The sequence below is a fragment of the Neofelis nebulosa genome, chromosome 4, assembly GCF_028018385.1.
Source record: "Neofelis nebulosa isolate mNeoNeb1 chromosome 4, mNeoNeb1.pri, whole genome shotgun sequence".
NCBI classification, from domain to species: Eukaryota; Metazoa; Chordata; class Mammalia; order Carnivora; family Felidae; genus Neofelis; species Neofelis nebulosa.
Window position 1 is genome coordinate 144,021,306 of NC_080785.1, and position 23,142 is coordinate 144,044,447.

The 23,142-nt window shown below is 44.8% G+C and overlaps 1 protein-coding gene and 1 long non-coding RNA gene across 7 annotated transcripts in view; one reads left to right on the forward strand and one right to left on the reverse strand.

Annotated features, from left to right (window-relative positions):
* Nucleotides 1–23,142, reverse strand: part of FLNB (filamin B) — a 143,464-nt gene that overhangs the window by 55,636 nt on the left and 64,686 nt on the right. For all 6 annotated transcript variants that reach the window (XM_058726415.1, XM_058726414.1, XM_058726413.1 and 3 more), the window contains exons 5-18: nt 16,869–16,987; nt 15,749–15,826; nt 14,161–14,323; nt 13,146–13,343; nt 10,162–10,299; nt 8,505–8,631; nt 7,293–7,429; nt 5,583–5,776; nt 4,252–4,365; nt 3,494–3,637; nt 3,127–3,250; nt 2,628–2,788; nt 1,300–1,390; nt 870–1,039 (exon numbers count right to left, since the gene is read on the reverse strand). In XM_058726415.1, coding sequence (XP_058582398.1) covers nt 870–1,039; nt 1,300–1,390; nt 2,628–2,788; nt 3,127–3,250; nt 3,494–3,637; nt 4,252–4,365; nt 5,583–5,776; nt 7,293–7,429; nt 8,505–8,631; nt 10,162–10,299; nt 13,146–13,343; nt 14,161–14,323; nt 15,749–15,826; nt 16,869–16,987 — 1,958 coding nt within the window. The remainder of the gene's footprint in view (nt 1–869; nt 1,040–1,299; nt 1,391–2,627; nt 2,789–3,126; nt 3,251–3,493; nt 3,638–4,251; nt 4,366–5,582; nt 5,777–7,292; nt 7,430–8,504; nt 8,632–10,161; nt 10,300–13,145; nt 13,344–14,160; nt 14,324–15,748; nt 15,827–16,868; nt 16,988–23,142) is intronic.
* LOC131509997 (uncharacterized) lies at nt 7,623–13,576 on the forward strand. The gene is made up of 2 exons (XR_009260847.1): nt 7,623–7,731; nt 13,279–13,576. It is a non-coding gene; the product is annotated as an uncharacterized LOC131509997 (long non-coding RNA).

Consider the following 23,142-nt stretch of genomic DNA (forward strand, 5'->3'; position numbering starts at 1 on the left):
CAAGAGTGATGCTTCTCAGGTGGCGTTTCTGCAGAAAGCATCATCCCTGTTCTCCCACAAAGGGTACCTCACACAGGGGGACTGTTTTCCTCAGGAAAGAAGAAATCTGAGAGGTTTGAATGACCGTGTAGAACACTATGCATAAGTAGTAAAATCCAGGCTTTTTCTGAGGGTTATCTGTTCCTCAGACCCCAGAAGTGTGGGGAGTGAAATTTTGAACAAGTTAACATGAATGCATACACAGAAAGAGTGTTTCCTTGGTGCTTCCTGCCTAAAATAATCAGAGCCAAGTGGCCTGGATGGTCAGATCCTGTCTGTGTTCCTGAATTTTGTCAAAGGGAACAATCTGGGGCCCTAAATATACTATTTCGGGGCTGAGGAACTAAAGGCTGAATTCTCTTTGAGAGAGACCCACTACACCACCTTGTAAAAGGGCCAGCAAGGAAAAACAGAGTCATGGCCATTCCTTCCCCTGTGAGTAATTAAGACAAGACTAAAGGAAAGGCAGCTGGTAAGGATGAGCGATGTGTGTGAAATAAGAGGGAGATACTAGGTGCTGAATTCCAAGAGCTCACGGTTTCCCTGCTAAAACCCAAAATGGACGTGGGAGATTGGGATGGGGAGATACGGGCTAGCTTCCTGCTTGTTCTTAGGGAAACCTTCAGGTCCTCCTCACAGAACCAACCAGGCCTTTTGCCAGAACCTCCCAGAGAGGCTCAGAATGACAGGCGTGAGAAGCTGCAGCCCACAGAGGAGCACTACAACAGAGCACAGATCACACCCTTGGTGTCCAAAGTACCCAGCACAGCACTGAGGGGGAAAGGGCCTGGGTGGGGGGCCAGGGGACAAGGGAATGGGAAGAACCCTACCTGCTGGGTGGGTGTGTATTTAACGGTGTGAGAGTAGTCGTAATTGTCGATGATGTCCAAATCCTTCACGGCATCTCCAGGAAGGGGGCTGCTGAACTGCACATTCAGTGGGGCCTTTCCAGCCCCTTTGGTATAGACAGTGAAGTGGGTCGGTTTCCCATTTTCCACACCTGGAAGGATATACTGCGAAGTGGGGAGACAGGCCTGGTTGGAGTGGTTTCACTTTTACAACCAGTCTGACGGGTTCCTCAGCACCAGCTCTACCAAAGCAGTCAGCGACACGGGCTGGTGCTCGGCCACTGCCAACAGCTTGGGCAGGAGCACTGTCCCGACAGACACCTGCCTTTGGTGGAGAAGAGTCCCTCAAGGTCCCTGGACCAAACATGTCCATTGCCACTGGCCTGTAGAAGGCCTCCGGGAGCCGTCTTACCTGCTTTGCTGAGCCCTGGGCCTTCTGCCTTCACTTTGCTGGCATCATGGGAAGGGTCAACCTTCACTCTGAAAGGGCTGGCGGGGATTTCCTGTAGGGGAGACACTGTCTCAGTAGGAAAGTCCCTGAAGCGTCTGCCAGAGCTTAGCCTTCTGCCCAACATGAAGGGGGAGACCTCTGTGACTCTGGTGGGTGGTGGTGAGCAAACTTCTGTCACCATGGGCCAAGCCTTGCAATCTAGCCTCATGTAGGGGCCAACAGGTGTCACTTACGAATGCCTGGATCCCTACATCACAGGCTTTGACCTGCTTACTGCACAGCTAAGGGAATGTTTCCCACAAATGAATCTGAAAACTCTGAGCCTTTAACAACAAAGGTTGAGTACTTAGAATGTAAGAAATACTACCAAGAATAAAACCCAAACAGTAACATATGGATGGGGTCACAGGGAAGGAAATGTCCTCCAGGTACAGCTCAGAGCTAAGGTTTGGGGAATGCAAGGAGCTGATCAGAAATAGAATGGCTATAATTCTTCAAAAAGAAAGTTGCAGGGGTGCCTGCATGGCTCAGTCAGTTGAGCATCTGACTTCGGGTCAGGTTGTGATCTCCAGGTTCATGAGTTCGAGCCCCACATCAGGCTCAGTGCTGTCAGAGTGGAGCCTGCTTTGGATCCTCTGTCCCCTTCTCTCTCTGCCCCTCTCCCTCTTGTACTCTCTCTCAAAAATAAACATTTTTTAAAAAACTAAAGAAGAATGTTGCAGATTATCAGAACAAAGGCAGAACAGTTTAACTGGCCGAAGTTAATTCAAGACCAACACCTTCAGGCACTTTCTCTTAAGATTCCAATCTTTACATGAGGTTAATATGAATCATCGGGAGTCCACTATTCCCTATGTTAGGTACCACTTGCCTTATCCTCACGATCACATGTAAATAGGAACTCTATTTGAAAGTTCAAAGCTCCTCTCCCTATAAAAGTTTGAGGGCCAAGGCCAAAACCTTTGCTTCAAAGAGGATGAAGTAGAACACTTCTAGAAGTTCATTACATTTCAGTCAAAAACTTGATGAATGTTTATAACAAACCAGTCTCCTTCCAGAGACCCCTGCTTGTAACCACTGAATACGCTGTGCCTCACTTTGGTTAGAAAGTAGTAAAAACTTAATTCAGGGGTTATTTTTTTTTCCTTCATGGTTTTAAGGAACCAGAGAGGAAAACTATTAAGCAGAATTCTCAAGACAATGCCCTATTGCTAAAAAAAAAAAAAAAAAAAAAAAAAAAGGAAATATGCACACAGGTGGCCAGAAAGAACCCAGGCCCAAACACACACCTGAGATGCAAAGAGAACTTTGATAGTGTATCGCCCGGCAGCAGGAGGCACATATTTGACCGTAAACGTGTCGTTGGCGTTGTGAATAATGTCAAAGTCCACGTCTTCCTCATCCTCACTTAACACCCGGGCATCACATTTAATGCCAACGCTGACATCACCTGGAACAAACCAGCTTATGATCGCACCAGCGTACAAGAAACAGCATGTCCCATGTAATCGCTTCCAGCTCAGCTCACCTAACGCCCCAGAAAATCAATTGGGAAGCTTCCAGTAACAAACCTGACAAAGGGATGGTGCTAAGTCAGGGATTTGGAGACGGGATGGAAGATTAGCAAAGATATGACCAAGAAACTGACACAGAGGCTCATTAGGTGAACAATTACCTATTCAGGTGCACTATTTCTTGGCTCAAAGTTCACTGCTTTTCAAACATTATGAAAAGAATGTTCTTCCTCAAGAAGCAACAATGACTGCACCGGGGGAAGCCCCCTCTCACCTTCCCCAGCCTCGGTACAGTCCACTGTGAAATGAGTAGGCTCATTTGCCTTCAGTCCACTTCGCTCCACGCCTGGCCCAAACACCTTGACCTTCTGGGGATGACTACCCTGCCCGATATTGACCTAAAGAGGACATGGGAGAAAGTTATAACCAAGTTTTCCTGCACTTGGATCCAGTGACATGTTGTTAGTTAACATTGTTAGAAATAGTTTTGTTGGACAATCTAGAGTACTCTGCCCTTCAAACTACTCCATCTGTCAAGGTCCACCAAGGATGTATCTCCTTGACCATCCAGCATACAGCCCAGACCTGCCACAGGACTTGGCTTTTTCATACAATGGCCAGGATTCTGTCTCACAACCTACCCTGTAGGGGCTGTGAGGGATGTTCACACCTCCCCAGACCACGGCAATGGTGTGCTTGATGGCCTTAACCGGGGTGTACGAGCAGGCATATGTCCCGTCCATTCGGCTCTTCATCTGGATGTCAATGGGCTGGCCTTCCCCATCCTGCAAAAGAGCAGAGGCTAAGAACAGAAACTGGCCCCTCACACTGTCTTCATCAAACAGGGTCACCATGGCTTCCCAAGACAATCAAGTCACCACCCATCCAACAAATCTTCACGGAACAACTATGATATGCCACATTCTCACAATGCAATCACCACAAGTGATAAAATACTGCCTGCTTTTATTTGTTTTTAATAAAAGCAAATGACCCAAAAATAAAGCCATGGCCCCTCAATACTTCTTCATTTTAATTCCAGCATTTAAATCCTTGGGCCAAATTCAATTAAGTTAGATAAATATATTTAATAAATTCTTGTTTACAAACCTCCTGTCATGGACTAGGTAGCTTCAGCCACACTGAAGGACATTTACAAGGAAATCTGAAATCAAGCCTTGTTTCCAAGGAATACAAAACCCAAAGATGAGAAAAATCACCTTGCTTTACATATTAGAATCTCATTTAATCCTCACATAACCCCATGAGATAAATATTCGTGTTATTCCCAAGGTGTGGATGAGTGAACTGAGGGTCAGATGAACTGAGCAACTTGCCACTATAGTGACAGATCTTGTCACCTGACAGTTATCTGCACAGGTGGCCCCTGGAAACTTACCTGAGCAAATATCTTTAAGGGAGCTTTTCCGGCATCCTTAGGATCCACAGTGAACTCAGCCAGGTTGTTGACAATGCAGCCAGATTTCTCCAAACCTGGTCCGTAAGCTTGGACCTGGAGCAAAGGGCCAATAATAATTCTCTTTCTGTGCCATGCCCCAACAATGCCCCTACATAATGACCAGTGACCACCAGGGAATGAGACAAGAACAAAACAACCCATGTCTGGCTTCACAGTACCTACGTAACAGGATGGATATGGAAGAAAAATGCTCTAGCAGGCTGTAACTCAAAAATTATAAATAGTATCTTTAACCTCCCAGGAGGAAGAAAATTCTCAAAACCCAGGCCCCAAACTAGCCTGGGGCTCCTTGCCTTATTCTGAGCTGACATAGAGAACTTCTAGTGACCAGGACATGGACCTCCAGCCATGCCCAGTTTCAGTGTTCTCACTTTGACAGGGGCTCAGAACCTCCACCACAGACATTCCAAAAGTTTGCAGCTCCCGGGGAGGAAAAAAGACCAGCAATTGGCCAAAGAGGGATAGCAACTAGTCCAGACTGACATCAGCCTACAAACAGCTGCCCGGGTGGGCCACAATAGCACACATGGGAGTGTGGAAGCTTCCACCTGGCCGCCAGGCTGCCTCAGACTTGATGTTTATCAGCCTCCTCAGAGTTTGACAGAAGCTCTTAGAAACACTGCTCCAATTTAAGAGAAGGGAGCTGGGGAGAAAAAAGCATGTTTAATTTATGAAGAACAGCTTCTGCAGCCCCCTGGATGGGCCAGCCACTGGGCTAAGGACTGTCCTCATGTATGTTAGATCCCCTGAATCATCCCAGAAATCCTAGGAAACAGACGCTACTATCATTCCCGTTTTATAGAGAAAGGATCAAGAGTCAGAGGGGGTGCCTGCGTGGCTCAGTTGGTTAAACGTCCAACTTCAGCTCAGGTCATGATCTCACGGTTTGTGAGTTCAAGCCCCGCATCGGGCTCTGTGCTGACAGCTCAGAGCCTGGAGCCTGCTTTGGATCCTGTGTCTCCCTCTCTCTCTGCCAGTCCCCTGCTCATGCTCTGTTTCTCTCTCTCTCTTAAAAATAAATAAAAACATTTAAAAAAGAGAGAGAGAGAGAGAGAGAGAGAGAGAGAGACATAAGTGACTTGCCCGGCATTAAGAAAGTATTAAGTGGTATTACCAGGGTCCCAGCTCAGACCACTGTCCTTCCTAAACTCTCAATGGCTCCTCTCTGCCATCCCTCAACATGTCTCTGGATACCATAGAGAGGGTCAGGAGCCAGGAAGAGAGCACAGAAACATAACAAATAGACTCACCAGATCTGGGTTGTAGTCTCCTGCAGCTGGGTGGATGAAGGCCATGTACGGGCTGTCCTTGATGTCCTCATCATCACACATGATGTGAACAGCATATTCGCCAGGCTCCTTGGGCCAGTACTTGACGTCACATGAGCCATCATTCTGGTCGTCATACTCAATCTTTGCCTGGGAGGGGCCTTCGATGGCAAACCCTGGGGGATGGGGTGAGAAGGACCCCTGGTTACATGGTGGAAAGAACCTATTCTATGTTACTACCAACTCACTCCCTCAAACCCAAGTATCAGCCAGAAGACTGAAATCTGTGCCCCTTTCCTACAAAAACAAGCCCACTGAGCCTTTACAAGAGGTGGAAGGGCTGGATTTTATACTATGCTTTTTGTTTTTCTTTTAAACATCATCTAATAAGGAAGGTCAACCAAAACCTTAAATCAATGCCCACCCTTTGCCCCACCAACTCCTCTTCCGGGTTTTCATCTGAAGGAAATAATCAAGGATATGTGTAAACAAAGGTACTAAGTATATGTACTCAGCATTGTGTCTTTAAGAAAACCATGGAAACAACAGGAAAGCCCAATGGTAGACGTATCCATGCAATGGAAGTCCAAAGAAGCCATGGAAAATCAAGACATGGCCTATATTTATCTGAGGCACAAGATACAAAGATTACCCCTAGATATTTTTTGTGGCATATCAATATTTAGGTGTGAATGTACAGAAAAAACGTCTGGAAGGATATGCCAAAAGGTTTAATATCATACCAAAACACTCATTATCCCTCTAGAAGGAAACACTAAAGGTGATTTCTTATTTTTTCTGGTTTGCTTATTTTTACTACCTAAAACACATAGTCACCAAACTACAGCCAGTGGGCCAAACTGACCTAGTACCTGTTTTTGTAAATAAGGCTTTGCTGGAACACAGCCGCATTCCTTCAATTCTATATTTTCTATGGCTGCTTTTTTGCTACAACTGCAGACTTAAACAGTTACAGCCGGGAGAATACGGCCCACAATACTAAAACATTTGCTATCTCGTTCTTTATACAGCAGGTTTGCTGACCACTGATCTAAAGTGATTCTATTTACATCAGATATGTATTTAAAATCGGGGTGCCTGGGTGGCTCAGTCAGTTGAGCATCTGACTCTCGACTTTGGCTCAGGTCATGATATCGCAGTTAGTAGGTTCGAGCCCCACATCAAACTCTGCTCTGACAGTGTACAGCCTGCTTGGGATCATCTCTCTCCCCCTCTCTCTCCCCCTATCTCTGCCTCTCTCTCTCTCAAAATAAATAAGTAAACTAAAAAATAATAATAAAATAAGTAAAATAAAATATACTCTGTTATGCTCCAAAGAATATTTATTCCCCAAATTTCAAATTTCAGCAAAATTTATTCATTCATCTAAACTAAGAATTCAGGCAACAATTACTTGCAGAGTGCCTATTATGTTCCAAGCGCTGTTTCAAGCACAACATCTGTAGAAAACCTCTGGAATTAATGAAGAGGCAGAGGGCAACTTGAAGGGCAAGAGGAAAATGAAAATCCCAATCCCACAGCCATATCCAGAGCTGGCCACGGATGGTCAGGAGGCAAGGGGGCTAAGGGTAGTGAAGCTTGGAGGAGGACTCAACTCTCAGCCTGACATTGGGACCAGGCCTCATGTAATCTCAGCTTTCCAGAAGCCGCTGGCCAGCTGCTTCCACCTACCCAAAGACCCCACTTCAGAGCCAACGGACTCTACCACGAAGTCTGCCGACCGCCCGACAATCCCACCGTGGAGGCCAGGGCCCCATGCACGAACTTTCTGCATGCCTGCTTCAGGGCCAACTTGAACTTCAAAGGGGCTAAGAGAAAAGGAACAGAAAAAGCATTAAAGAAGAACAAAGAAGAGACTACAAACAGCCATAAGTTGTTTGCGCATATTTTTTCCACTCCTTTTACCTACAGTCCCAATGTCTATCTAGCCAACCCCTTCCTCCACACAGGTGCCCCCACGGTCATTGTTATGTCAACAATATAAAGGACTGTGGCTGCCTCGGGGCACTCAGGTGGCCACTGGGTGGGCACTCAAGACACACTGCCTTGCAATATCCTTCTGATCATTCACCCTTGAATGTAGACCTCACCAGACTGTGAGCTCTGGATGGTAAGAGACAGCATACTTCTCTAGATCCTGCTTATAAGAAGAAAACTAGGTTGAATAGGCTTTATCTCCTACATGAATGAATACGCTTTAACTTTGATATGGGAGAGTAAAAAAAAAGAAAGTTTGCTTAGAGAGGTGCCTGGCTGGCTCAGTCAGTAGAACACGGGGCTCATTTGAGCCCCATGCTGGGGGTAGCAATTGCATAAATAAATAAACTTAAAAAAAAAGTTTGCTTAGATTCTCAGAACCCTGTAATGCCCAGATATTTCTTAAGGTAAATGGAATTTATTCAGAGTTTAAAGTTGCCCCCAGGAAAGCTGGAAAACACATGAACAGGGGAGGGTAATTGTGATGCCCACAAGACAAAGCTGGAGTCTGCGTCCCTTGGCTCCTGACTGCACTCACGTAGAGAATTTTAATGTAAACCATGGCAGACTTTACCCCCATGGCATTCCTGAACAGAGGCACACATTGAAAGAAAGAGAATCTTAGTTTATATAAGGGTATATAGACACACAGCCCATTTGCTCTCTATTACTGCTCCTTCTGACTTCCCTGCTTCCCCCACCCCCTGCCCTCCACCAGCCCCAAACCACCAGCATTTGATTTAAAGCAAGGCAGCCGAAACCACAGTGACTTTCTGCTGTTTTTGAGAACAGGCCAAATGTCTGTGTGCTGCTATGAGGAAAAAAAAAAAGTTTTCAACAAAGCAGATCTCTTTCCCTGGACTGAGCACGCCTCCAGAGAAGACGCAACTCCGGCTGGAGACTCACCTCTTTGGAATGTGGTGTCCCCCCCACGTGATGGCAATGCTGTATTTCCCCGGGGTGCTGGGGTAATACTCAAATGCATAGACTCCATCCAGAAAGCCTTTCTGTTTCACCAGCTCCTCCAGACCCTCTGTGGGAAGAAAGCACACCATCTTTCCAATGCAATTCCAGGCTCAGAACAAGCATCAAAAAGACGAGAGCAGAAAGACAGCAATATCTACAAGACATAAGCCACAGAGGGAAACGAAGTGGGCTGCCTCAGAGTGTGAGACCCTCAAAACCTAGGAGATTAATCCAAGCCTAAAAATAGATCCATTTCTGCCTCAAAGTGTGGGGAAAAGGAAGATTTCCCAGCTAAACGGCATTAGTAGGCTCGCTGAGCTAAAAGAAGGCCACAAGGTCCTGGACCTCCTGGGACTATATTCAGACAAATCTAGTCCTATCTCAATTTTCCTTAACGATCATAGCTAGTAGCTGTCTTAGCCTCTCACAAAACTGAGGAGGGACAGAACCCTTAGGAGTATTTGGCATGAATTTCTGGCATAAATTACTGCCCTCGCACATCTTTTTTCAAAGCTGGATGACAAAAGTGAGAAAGTTCCTGTATGCTCTCCACAAGAGGACAGGTTTTAGATGCTGCACCACAAACTCCAGACTGAGCCATCAGGTAGGAACTTGTTTTATGTTGAGCCCTGAGGTTTGGCTGGGAAAGCCACTTAGTCAAGCGAGAATCCAAGGTCAGAGAAAATGCCTCCTTGGCTCCTGTAGCAACAAGCCAGCAAGGAGGGCAGCCCCAGAGTAGGTTGGCTCCAGGTCTGGGCAGTCTAGAACCTTGGCCACCCTTAGAGCACAGCCCTCCTCACAGCTTTGTGCTCTGAGATCAAATATTAACCTCCTGGAGCTCAGAACACTCCTGCCCCAGCCTGTTGGGAACACAGAGGGTGGGAGAAACCTTGGCATAGGAAGTTCACATTCCCACTGAGGGCTGCTACACCTGCAGCCAGCAATGGAGAGCTGCTTATCTGCGGCAGGGGAAAACACAGGCAGAGCAGACACCTGACCTTGTGTCTGCGGTCTCCCTCCCCAAAAAGGGAGGAAGAATGAGTTGCAGAGTGCAACCCACCCCTCCATGAACAGCAGTTATCTACAAAGAAAACTTAATCTTAGGGGAATTTTATTCTCCTTCTATAAGCACTGATCATAGTAATTAGGTACTTGGCATAATTTCATCATCTATAAAATGTAACCTGTAGTGGGGAAATTACTGGCTTTAGAGACTGCGCTTGAATTCCAGCCCAGATGCTTATGAGCTGTGTGACCTTGGGCAAGACCCTTTCTCTTGAGCCTAGGTTTCCTCAAATAAAAAATAAGCCACTTCAGGTTGTCATTCCAAGGAGAGCACTTCTCAAACTCTCTTGCATCACTGCTTTTTCTTTTCCCAGAAGCCTTAATATGTGAGGCGGTCAAGCTACCACTGTTCCCACCTGTATCCAGGGTAGACGTAACTAATCAACTGATCCCCATGGAGCCCAGATTGCCTCAACTCTTTGACATAGCTCTCTGGGATCAATCAAAACCGGCTGTGGGATGAAATCCATATGCTATGGCTGCAAAGCCAGCCAAAGTCACACCTGAGATGAAGAAACAAAGCAGCACTTACTAGGACCCTTCACAGTCACACCGAGTTCTCCGCTTCCAGCAGCTTTGGTATCAACCTTGAAGTCTGCAGTCTCCCGGATGCGGATGCCTTTGGGCTGCAGGCCTCGGCCACTGGCCCGGCAGGCGTTTGGACTACAGGCTGCAAACACAGTTTTGACATCAATTCAACCTTTCATTCGCTAGAGTTGAGCAAGCCAAGGTAACTTGGAGCCACCCGCCAAGAAAATGTTTGCTCTGCACAGAGCCCCTGCAGCAGTTGCCTGAGGCCAAGGGTCCCGTTCAGGGAACACACCAGGCTAGCAAATAAGGACACAACATAACTTTGTCCAGCCACACCGCAGAGGGACGGTAGGGGCGTGGGGGCGGGGGGGGGGGGGCAGTTACTTTGGCACAGAAAGAAGAAGAAGCACAGCATGCATTTGCTGAGCTCCTGGAACCCGCTGAATCCTGGCATTTATCCTCTCGGTAGTGTAGGAGAGTTAAATCTCATTGCCATACTCAAGGGCCCAGTAATTGGGAAGACCAAACTTTTTCAAGTCTATTTGAAAAATGTAGCACTTGAAAACATCTGACCACGTTCCCAACTTCAGATCAGCCATTTCTAAAAGTCAAAATGTGATCGTCTTCCGCATGAAGAGCCAGAGGACAACTCAAAAAGAGACCCATTCAACCCCACCCTGGCCATGGCAGACAAATATTTTAGTGCTGTCACCAGGTAATCAGAATGTGGGTGGCTATAAATGCAACAATTAGCAGTAAACGCCACTCTCCATTTGATTTCTGGATCTAGTTTAAAAAACCTGAAGTCAGATGTCTAAAAATTAAGGACCAAGGTAGTTTCTGGTACTTGTTACATGACAGGCCCACAAAACTACTGTCCCATGGTTGATAAAATGCATCCTTGTACCCTAGGAATTCTTTGCCAACTTGGGCAACCCTTTTATGTATAGAAAAGAGAAAGCAATGGGCAAAATGTCCATTGTTGTTTATTAAGTAGCTTTTCCTTTCCAAATCTGACACTGCACATTTGGTAGTTCTCTATATGCTAGAAGTGAGATCATAGACTCCAGAGGATGAAACTCTTTACTGCATAGAAGGAAGAGAATTCCTCCTCTGGCGCCTCCACCTTGCAATGTTCTCAGCTGGCTATTTGGCAAACAACTGCTTCCCGAAAAGATATACCCATATCCTAGGAGTTGGAGATTATTTTAGCTGGTTTATGGATGAACATAAGTTTTATGGCCACACTTTATGGCAAGTGACACTGGTTTTCCATTGTAAAAATGGGATGAAGATTCTTTTTTTATATGAAATCAGTTAAGTAGTGGAAAGGTGAGTACATCAAAAGAAAAACTCTATCAATTAAATACTAAATAGTACAAGTGATGGATGGATATGCAAGGTGAAAAATGTAGTCCACAAGTGAGAGGGAATCAGAAAACAATATTAGAACAGGAAAGCTGTTAAAAATTCTTTCCTGCATATGTCAAAGAGACTTTTATTTATGAATATGTCAGTCTTGTTTTTTTTTTTCCTTTGTCAAAAGGAGAAAAGTCGGTCATACCAGAAATAAGTCACAACAGGATGACAGGACTTCCCCCGGAGGGTTTTTATGTGTCTTAAAAAAAACAACCAAGGGGCGCCTGGGTGGCGCAGTCGGTTAAGCGTCCGACTTCAGCCAGGTCACGATCTCGCGGTCCGTGAGTTCGAGCCCCGCGTCAGGCTCTGGGCTGATGGCTCGGAGCCTGGAGCCTGTTTCCGATTCTGTGTCTCCCTCTCTCTCTGCCCCTCCCCTGTTCATGCACTGTCTCTCTCTGTCCCAAAAATAAAAAAAAAAAAAAAAAATTAAAAAAAAAAACAAAAAAAAACAACCAAACACTCATGGAAATTCTGAACGCGGGTAATAGTCTCAACATCAAAAGGGTAACTGCTCAGTTCATATAAACACTAAATGGAGCTAAAGAGTTTGAAAGAAACCACCAGGTCCTCCACCATTTTGAGATGTCTTAGACATGTTTCAATGTACCTAGAGAGCAGGTTTGGGGTCCAGCTAGACAAGTAACAGTGACCCCAACACTGTCACGTCTTGAGGTCACAAACAGCACAGGCCCAGCTAACGTGTGCAGGTAGCACAGGGAACTGGCATGGAAGTCCCATTCGACCAGCCCTTACCCAGCAAGATGCCTCTGGCCCAGTGCTCTCAGTTAGGAAGCCAACAGCTTCGGGGTCCAGGCTGACCCAGAGGTAGGATTCAGAGAAGAAGCCAGTTCTATGGATGCAGATGCAGAGGACAGAACAGGGAAAGGCAAGTATTGGTTAGAAAAGGCAACAGAGTTGGAAAACAAAACAAAAGAACAACAAAGTCAGAAGGAAAGGGATCTGACGTTAGAGAAAAAAGCATGCCCTGGCTGCAGAAGGGGTTTAGCAGCATGGGTAAGGGGTCAAAAGAAACCTGAGTTCTACTTCTACTGATGCCTAGTCCGTACTCACTGATACTTTATGTTATCCAAACCTCAGTGTCTCCACCTGAAAACTGGAGATAATTTTAGCACCTGAAACACACTGGTTGGTGTGATGATTAGATGCAGTCATGCTAAGTGCCTGACGGCCAGTAAAGGCCAAGCAGTGGAGGCCACAGGGCACCAGCAGTGCCACAGGTGCTAACCTCAGCCACAGACACCAACTGCCCAAATGGCCTCAGTCCTGCATCTCTCAGTGACGACCCTCCGACACGAGTGTTTTGGGGAGGACTGAATGCGTTAATACAAGTGAAGCACTTAGGTCAGCGCACAGCTCACAATAAGATGTTCATATTAATATCTTGAGGACAAAAGCAAGCCACTTCCCACCAAAGGGGACCTGGCAGAAAGGGGACAGGTGCGAGTCCAGTGTGGCCCCCACTACACCCCTGGCCTCAGAGCCCAGCTGTGCACACTATCAGCCTCAATGCCAGAAGCAGATATATTTGGCCACCCCAACACTCACCTTCCCCAACCTGTACAACGAAGGGACTCTTGGGAATGGTGTCCCCAGCAAAGGAGACCTTGACCACGTGGGGGCCAGGCTGTACTGGTTTGTACACACATCTATACACCTGGTTTCCTTTGTCTTCCACCAGTAATTCCACAGTGTTCTTCCCCTGGGGATCCTCCACTTCAACACCAATGTCACCCACACCGGCACCTAGGAGAGAACAAGCATTCTGTGACCCCAGGTCACCTCGTCAGAACACTCACTGTGGATGAGCTCAGGTACAAGATGGAGACCGAAGGAGACAGGTACTCTGAAGGTCAAAGTCCACGCCAAGATGCAAACAACTGTTTTCTGGTTGGGGGAGGAGGGTCATAAACTTTCCTTTTCTCCCATTCCATATTTTCTAAGTTTTCTACACTGAAAAGAAAGTGATGTTCCAAGAATCGTGTCTTATCCTCCCCACCTTATCCTTATTCCTCCCCATCAGCCCCCACACTGGCCTTGCATAGAATTTGGTCTAGCAGATGATTCTCAAAACTTAGTTTCTTTGCAACGGTTATTCAAGTCAGAAATGTGTGCAGAAGTTACCTGATAATTAATAACTAAAGTCAAGCTTGAGTGTAAGATCTTAAAGAAGAAAAGCTGTTTTAGAAAAATCTATAAATACATGGGGCACCTGGGTGGCTCAGTCGGTTGAGTGTCCGACTTCAGCTCAGGTCATGATCTCACAGTTCATGAATTCGAGCCCCACATTGGGCCCTGTGCGGACAGCTTGCTCAGAGCCTGGAGCCTTCTTCAGATTCTGTGTCTCCCTCCCTCTCTGCCCCTCCTCTGCTCACTCTCTGTCTCTCAAAAATAAATAAATGTAAAAAAAATTTTTTAGGAAAATCTATAAACATAACCAACACACTTGGAAAAAGGCACTTTTGTTGTTGGTTGTTTGAAAAGACAAAAGGTCAGGCATCCCAAACCTTTGGGGCTCCTGAGAATCATCTCAGACTCCAGAAGAAAGCCTGGTCCACAATACCTGCTGTGTAGATGTCAAAGTACGTGGGCTTATTGGCGATGTTTCCAGCAGTTTCCAAGCCTGGGCCTTTGGCAGTGACTTTACTGGCATCTCCCTGTGCCTTGTCAACATTCACTTCAAATGGGCTCTTGGAGATGTGCTGTCCTGCAAAGAGGACTGTAACCTGCGGGTGACAGATAGATGAGATATAGTCACTTCTCCCTGCCCAGGGAGACCACCATATGAAGCCACATGCATTAACAATCTTCTCTTCCATCCTCCTAACTATACATACAAAGGTGGCTGGAACCAGAGGCCCTGGTTAAGCAACTTGAATGGGACTCCCACCTGGCTCCATCGGCCACAAGGCTGGGCCTAGGACATCATGCTTTCAGCAAACTAAAAATGCTTACATCAGTTATGGCTAGCCAATATAATAGGATATGAACAAATACTTATACTTGAATCTGTAGACATGGGACCTTTGAAGGCAGCTGCAGAAGGGGCCACTGACCCCCCTAGTGGTACAAGGTATAGTTCCAGGATTTCAAACCCAGAGTCAAAATATTTTTCATGGGACCAAAAATCACTCTCAGATACATAAATTTGAGATACAGTATAGATTTTCATTTAAAATTTGAGTTGGGGGCGCCTGGGTGGTTCAGTCAGTTGGGTGTCCGACTTCAGCTCAGGTCATGATCTCACAGCTCATGGGTTCGAGCCCCGAATCAGGCTCTGTGCTGACAGCTCAGAGCCTGAAGCCTGCTTCAGATTCTGTGTCTCCTTTCTCTCTGCCCCTCCCTGCTCATGCTCTGTGTCTCTCTCTCTTCTCTCAAAAATAAATAAACATTAAAAACAAAATTTAAAAAGTAAAAATAAAAAATAAAATAAAATTTGAGTTGGAGCTCTCATCTTTTAAATTTGAAGGGGCATGGAGTTGGGTTTCATATGAATTGACAGAATTAATTACATCATAAATGCTCCCTTCAAGATTTTTTTTCTCCTAAATTTGTGATATCCTAAAGGTGTAAGAAAAATCTATAGCCATGATTCTAGGTGAATTCACTAACAACCAAGGTAGTAAGTATGGTCCAGGTCTCAAATATTACCATGGTACACAGGGATAGGCCCATGTGTGCTGTTGAAGGCTTTCTTTCAAGGAAAGGCACACTCTTGGGTCACCCTACTCTCTTGCAAGGCTCCCTTGGCTCCTGTCCTATAGGCCAACCAGACACCCACTCAAATAGAATTCAAAATGTTGCTGAGACGAAGAACCTGGGGACCAGACCCCCAGCATTTTTCCAGGTGCATGACTGGGACACTGGCTTTGACTACATTCAACTGGCCTTCTCCACACTTAGGCCCCAATACTTATAGATGTTCTGGAGCACCCCAAAGAGGAGTACTTAAGGAAGCATTAAAGATAAAGAACCCACAGCTTAGCATCTATACTCCAGGCATGCAGCTACAACCACTTGTCACCCAGATGGAGTTTAAAAAATCTTAAGACATTGCAAAGAACCTAGTAGAATTTAACCTTCCTAAGAGACACATATTGAAACAAGCCCAGAAGAGCAGTCAAAGCAACAGCCAGAACACCTCATCTTACTTTGTGCAGCCCGGTGACCTTGGGCAGATACTCCACAGAGTATGTCTTGTTCTTGTCACTGTCTGGAGTCACTTGTGCCTAGGACAGAAAATGAGCAATAGTTAGAGAAGGCGATGGGTGTCAGTAAAAGTATGCTATGCCAGCCAAGGCCCTGCCACAAGGTGCCAGGTGAAGACCCTGTCCTGGCAATTTCCTGCACCATCACTTCTAAAGGATGCCCCAGGAAAGAAGCAGCCTAAAGTCACAGAAACGAGGTCATGTAGCACAAATGTATACCCAAGTCCTAACTCTCCACTGTCTCAGGGCTGGAACTCACTAGATGAGAGGGACCATAAAGCGAGTAACTTAAACCTTTATTGGTCCAGTAATTATTAAGAGTTTATGGGGGCGCCTGGGTGGCTCATCTGGTTAAGCATACAACTTTGGCTCAGGGCATGGTCTCCTGGTTTGTGGGCTCAAGCTTCGCATCAGGCTCTGTGCTGACAGCTTGGAGCCTGGAGCCTGCTTTAGATTCTGTCTCCCTCTCTCTCTGACCTTCCCCTACCCACACTCTGTGTCTGTCTTTCTCTTGGTCTCTCTCTCTTAAAAATAAATAAACATTAAAAAAAGAAAAACAGAGTTTATGAAATGCCAGGCCTAGTGTCAGATACCAAAAATAAATCGGGCACAGTCCCTGCGTCAGTGGGAGAAACAGACAATATACCAGGAAGTGTAGAATTTCAGATGGTGCTAAGCACCAGGAATAAAATCCAGTGTTACGAAGATAAATAGAAGGAACAGTATGGGCAAAGGCCCTGAGGTAGGAACCAAGGATAGTCAGTCTCGGAAGAGAGTAAAGCAACAGTATGTGGCTGTATTGTACTGCATCAGTATTGTTGTTATTCTGGTCTTGAGCATCTGAAACTTCAATTTACAAGGCCTTTGCTAAATCCAAAGTATCCCTTATTTTATTAAACACTGTGTCCTTGGGTATTGATTTCTATTACGTTTCAAGGCATAGTCCTGGGACAATTACTCTGACTGCTCTAAGCCACAGGATCCTCTTAGAAAATGAACGCACAGTCCCTGGCCCTGTCACAGCCCCAAAGGTTCCATGGAGTGGCAGCATCTTCCAACATACCTCCTCTTTGTTCCCTTCTGGGTCCTCAACAAACACCATCACGTCTCCTTGCCCGGCACTGATGGTGTCCACAGTGAACTTGGCTGGCTGCTTTACCATGTTTCCAGTAGGCTCGATTCCTGTCAGGTTTACAGAAGCACATTACAAGTTAGGTGGGGGCCTTGACATAGGCCATCACCCACAGTGTTCCCTTGTTCTGTTCCTTCTGCGGGAACTGAGAGATGGGACCCAAGCCTGTAGCTACCATATGAGAACATCTGTGACAAGGATTATCAAACAGGTCAAAAGCCCTAATTTTGTCCCTGTTATTTAAGTGATATCCAATTCTGAAATATCGAGAGAAATTCAGTAGAAGTCTCTACAACTATGAAAAATGAACATAGTAACTACCAGTGGGGTTTGCCCTGAGGGAGATGACACGGGGGAAGGAGGAATGAGGTATGGGAGAAGAGCTCATTTTTCACTAAAGACAATTCTGTATTGCTTGAAAGGCTTAAAAATTGCATTCAATCATTATTTTTTAAATAAACTATTTATTTTGAGATGACTGAGCAAAATAATTTGAGATACGCACCTGCAGGTGAAAGAAATAATAACTTTTATCCAGTTCCCCAAATGTTACATCATACAAAATTCTACTACAGTATCACAAGAGTCCTGAGCTTGACACAGTCAAGACAGAGAACATTTCCATCCCCACAGGGATCCTTCATGTTGCTGCCCTCTCATCGCCATACCCACTCCCTTCCCACCCCACCCTCTTCCCACCCTAACAACCACTAATCTGTTCTCTATCTCTATAATTTTATCATTTCTAGAATGTTATATAAATGGAATCACACATCATGTAACCTTTTGGGGTTGGATTTTTCTACTAAGCATGATTTTCTGTAGATTCATCCAGGTTGGTGCCTGTATCAATAGTTTGTTCTTTTATTGCTGATTTATATTCCATGATATGAATGTACCACCATTTGTTTAACCATCTACCCACTGAAGGACATTTGGGTTGTTTCCAGTTGTCTATTGCTGATAAAGCTGCTATAAACATTAGTGTACAGGGTTGTATATGAACATAGGCTTTCATTCCTCTGGGATAAATGCCAAGGAGTGCAATTGCTGGGTTGTATGGTAGTTACAAGTTTAGTTCTTTTTAAGAAACTACCCCCACTGTGTTCTAGAGTGCTTGCACCATTTTACATTCCCACCAGCAATGGATGAGTGCTCTAGATCTGCTTTCTCTGCATCTTTGCCAGCATCTGGTATTATCATTACTTTCTATTTTAGCCACTTTGATAGATGTGTAATGGTTTTAGTTTGCATTTCTCTTATGGCCAATGATACTGACCATCTTTTCATGTGCTTCTTTCCCATTTGTACACACCCTTCAGTGAAATGTCTGTTCACATCTTTCGCCCATTTCGTAATTGGATTCTTTTTACGACTGAGTTTTGAGAGTTCCTTCTTTATTCTAGATACTAGGTCTTTGTTGGATATGTGGCTCCCAAATATTTTCTCCTGGCCTTAAGTTTGTCTTCTTGTTCTCTTAACTACAAAAAGTTTTAAATTGTTCTAAAAAGTTTTTAAAGTGGGGCACCTGTGTGGCTCAGTCAGTTAAGTATCTGACTTTGGAACAGGTCATAATTTGATAGTTCATGAGTACAAGCCCCACATCAAGTGAGCTCAAGCCCCACTTTGGGTGAGCTCAAGCTCCACTTCGGGCTCTGTGCTAACAGTGCAGAGCCTGCATGGGCTTCTCTCTCTGTCTCTCTCTCTTTCTCTCTCTGCCCTCGTTCACTCACTCTCTCTTTCTCTAGGAAATAAATAATAAAATAAAATTATAAAATAAAATAATCTAAATAATAAATAAATAGTTTTTAAAAGTAAAGTCCAATCATTGTCTCCACAGCATTTTGAGTTCTGTTTGAGATGGTGTCTACGTGGCCTGCAGGGTGGAGGCTAAGGGCACTTGTCTTGCAAGAGAGTGGAGTCATCCAGGAGTGTGCCTTCACTGTAAGAAAGCTTCAACAACACAGTCCAATCTTCATGTGCCATGCCAAGACTTCAAGGCACAGGCCACACTTCATGACATTTTTTATGTTCTTAATTTTGGTGAAGTCCAACGTATTATATTTTCCCTTTTATGGAAAGGCACAGCGCCTGACAGGGCTGGATCCCGGCTGAGATCATGACCTGAGTCAGACACTCAACTGAGACACCCAGGCACCCCTTTCTGAGTTCTTATCATGGATTCCTGTTGAATGTTGTCAAATGCTTTTTCTGTATCAATTGATGTGACCCTGTGATTTTCCTTCTTTATGGCCTGTTACGGTAGTAGGTTTTTTATTTGATGTTTATTTATTTTGAGAGAGAGAGGGAGAAAGCATGCGTGCATGCACTTGCTTGAACAGAGGGAGTGATGGAGACAGAGGGAGAGACAGAATCCCAAGCAGGCTCTGTGATGTCAGCGCAGAGCCCAAATCAGGGCTTGATCTCACCAGCCATGAGATCATGACCTGAGCTAAAATCAAGAGTCAGATGCTTAACCATCTGAGCCACCCAGGTGCCCTGGTAGTAGATTGTTTTGACTGATTTTCTAATAGTGTGCCAACCTTGCATCCCTGGAACAAACTCTGCTTGATCATGCTGAATAATTCTTATCATATATTGCTAACTATTTGCTAATAGTTATATACCTTTAAAAAAAAGATTGTATTTATTAACCCCAAAGTCATTCCACTTTGCTATTTTCTGCCTTGGGTTCTGGCAGCCTGTTCAATATTTTTGATATTTGTAAGATCTACCAACTGCTATTGCTCATTATGTTTTGGGCTTCCGATGATTTTAAGGGGTGCTTTGGTGGCTCAGTTGGCTAAGTGTCCAACTTTGGCTCCAGTCATGATCTCACCATTCGTGAGTTTGAGCCCCCTGTCAGGCTCTGTGCTCACAGATCAGAGCCTGGAGCCTGCTTTGAATTCTGTGTCTCCCTCTCTCTCTCTGCCCCTCCCTGACTCACACTCTGTCTCTCAAAAATGAATAAGCTTCAAAACAATTTAAAAAAAAGAAAAGAAACGCAAACTGAAGAAGCTACATAGTTGGAATTCTTTTCGGCACAGAAAAAAGGCAGGAAAGAAATACCTCGGACTTTGAAGGAAAGAATGGGATTAGCAGTTGGGAAGCAGGGTTTTCAATTTTTATGTTCTACATTCTTCTTTCGCTTAGAATGTATGTAATGATCAGGTCACTTAATGCATAAATACGCACTTAAGATATGCACAAATACCTAGTCCATCTGATTCCAACAGCCTGAGAAATCATTTACTCTGCTACTTACCCAAGGCTGGGCTTGGGTTGGCCCACCTTGGCTAATAACTATGGTTGGTCAGGAGGCTGAACCCCACCCAGCCTCTGTGAACTCTCTCACAGCTGTGCTAACTGTAAGGACACAATCATTCCCCCAGACTCCTCACAAGGGCGCTTAAGGCTTGCTCTGCAGTGAATGCTTTACTCAGAACATGGGTTTCAAGAGAGGTTTCCGCTTAGCTCACGGATGCATGCTTTCAACATACCTAACCCCGCAAGCAAGCCCACCACAAAGATCTGTTTGTGGCTGTAAGTTTGCCTCACTCCAGCCCTCTATCCTTTCAGTGAATGGGTCTCAGTGAGTAAGATCTGCAAGTGCCAACCGGCTGGTAACTGCAATCTGGCCAACGTCCAAGAGACAAAATTAAAAAACAAAACAAAACAAAAACACTCTCAATCCTTTTAGAAACTAGAAGATGAAGTGTTCTCTATACTTTGGTTCACTAGGCAAAAATGAAGCAATGTGGCCACACAAGAGAGAAAGAAAACTGCCCCTGCCCTCGGTCTCACCACAGGACAAAGATAAAATCTTAAGGCTCTACCCATGTGGCCTGATGTGTGGCTCTGTTGCCCAAAATGACACTTGGCCCTCCTACTGATAACAAGAGAAAAAACAGACACAGAATTCTTGTACAATCCACCAATTCCACTTTTAGGTATACACCCAAAAACTGAAAGCGGGGATTCAGATACTTGCACACGCACGTTCACAGCCGTATTATTCACAGTAGCTAAAGGTGGAAGCAATTCACATGTCTGTTGTCGGAAGCATGGATAAAGCATGTGGTATATACGTGGGGTATATACATTGAGCTTTAAAAATGAATGAAATTCTAACACATGCCATGACATGGGTGAACACTGAAAACATTTTACTAAGTGAAGTAAGCCAGACACAAAAGTACAAATATTTTATGATTCCACTTACATGAGGTACCCAGAGTCAGCAAATTCATAGAGACAGAAGGGAGAATGGAGGTTTCCAGGAGATGGGGGAGGGGGAAATGGGGAGCTATAGTTTAACAGGTATAGAGTTTCAGTCTGGAAAGATAAAAACATTCTGGAAATGGATGGTAGGAGACAGTTGTACAACACGGTGAATGTACTTAATGTCACTAAATGGTACATTTTAAAACAGTTAACATAGGGAATGTTATCTTATGTATTTTTTACCACAACAAAAAAATGCAAAAAATATATACTTATGAATACATACATGTATGTGTGTACACATATATATTTTTTTAAGGTGCGTTTTCTCCACAAGGACAGAAAATGTTAAAAAAGGCAGATCAGGGTGCTTGGATGGCTCAGTTGATTAAGCATCCGACTTTGGCTCAGGTCATAATCTCGCAGCTCACCAGTTCAAGCTCTGTGCTGACAGGTCAGAGCCTGGAGCCTGCTTCAGATTCTGTGTCTCCCTCTTTCTCTGCCCCTCCCCTACTTGTGCGTGCACGCTCTCTCTCTCTCTCTCTCTCTCTCTCTCTCTCTCTCTGAGAAATAAATAAACCTTAAAAAATAAATAAATAAATAATAAAATAAAATTTTTAAAAGGCAGATCAGGGGCACCTGGCTGGTCAACAGGTAGAACATGCAACTCTTGATCTCAGGGTTGTGAGTTGGAGCTCCCTGTCGGATGATTACTTAAAAATAAAATCTTAAGGGGTGCTTGGGTGGCTCAGTCAGTTGAGCACCCGACTTTGGCTCAGGTCATGATCTTGCAGTCCGTGAGTTCGAGCCCCGCGTCAGGCTCTGGGCTGACGGCTCAGAGCCTGGACCCTGCTTTGGATTCTGTGTCTCCCTCTCTCTCTGCCCCTCCCCCGCTCATGCTCTGTCTCTCTCTCTCTTTCTCTCTCTCTCTCTCTGTCAAAAATAAACATTAAAAAGTAATTTTTTTAAATAATAAAATCTTTAAAAAAAAAAAGCAGATGAAGGAAATGGCAATGACTAGCTACATTCCTGAACTGTAGCAAATAGTCATTTTCTAGAAAACAGCATCGTGAAAGGAAACCGTTTCACATTAACAATGGGGAAACTGGACAGCCAGTGATAAGGTGACCTCAAACAAGCATTTTATGCCTTGATTAAATTCAATCCATTTGACCAATTTTGTCAACAAGAGATTTACTTTGCTGTTTGAAGCTTTTTTGCTATTAAAGAAGCATAACCTTGAAAATCAGAGATTCCTTATTCTAGCCACCACCCTTCGTTATGCTTTAGGGAAAGCACTTTTAAAACAAGCATGGACAGGGGCTTATGGGTGGCTCAGTTGGTTGAGCGTCCAACTTCGGCTCAGGTCATGATCTCATGGTTCGTGGGTTCAAACCCCACATCAGGCTCTGTGCTGATGGCTCAGAGCCTGCAGTCTGCTTCAGATTCTGTCTCTGGCTCTCTCTGCCCCTCCCCCACTTGTGCTCTGTCTCTAAAATACATAAACAGCAAAAAAAAAAAAAAAAAAAAAAAAAAAAAAAAACCAAGCACAGACAAGCCAACCTTTAAGTGAATGCACATCCGGAAAGGGCTTCAAACAAAGTGCCCAGTCCCTATACACACAAATGCACAAATGATTGCACAGTGCCACCTCGATGTCAAAAGGAACCTCAAAAGGCAAGTTGGTTTGTTCCAGAACTATCAGGGTCTCTCTGGTGTTCTAAATCATGCTAAACAAACAGATAAGAACCTGACCACTGTGTGATTGAGAACTGCACACAGCACCACTGCCCTGGCCCTTGGTCACCTTAAGACTAAGCTGACACCAAGTAGGGAAATGCTATTTTCAAAGGGAATGAGTGTATGGAACATCTTGTTACAAGACAAGTGCTTTGCACTCTTCAGGAAGTCAATGTTATACATAAAAAAAATTTTTTTAAGGGAAGCTATTCTAGATTTAAAAAGTCTACAGGCACCTGGG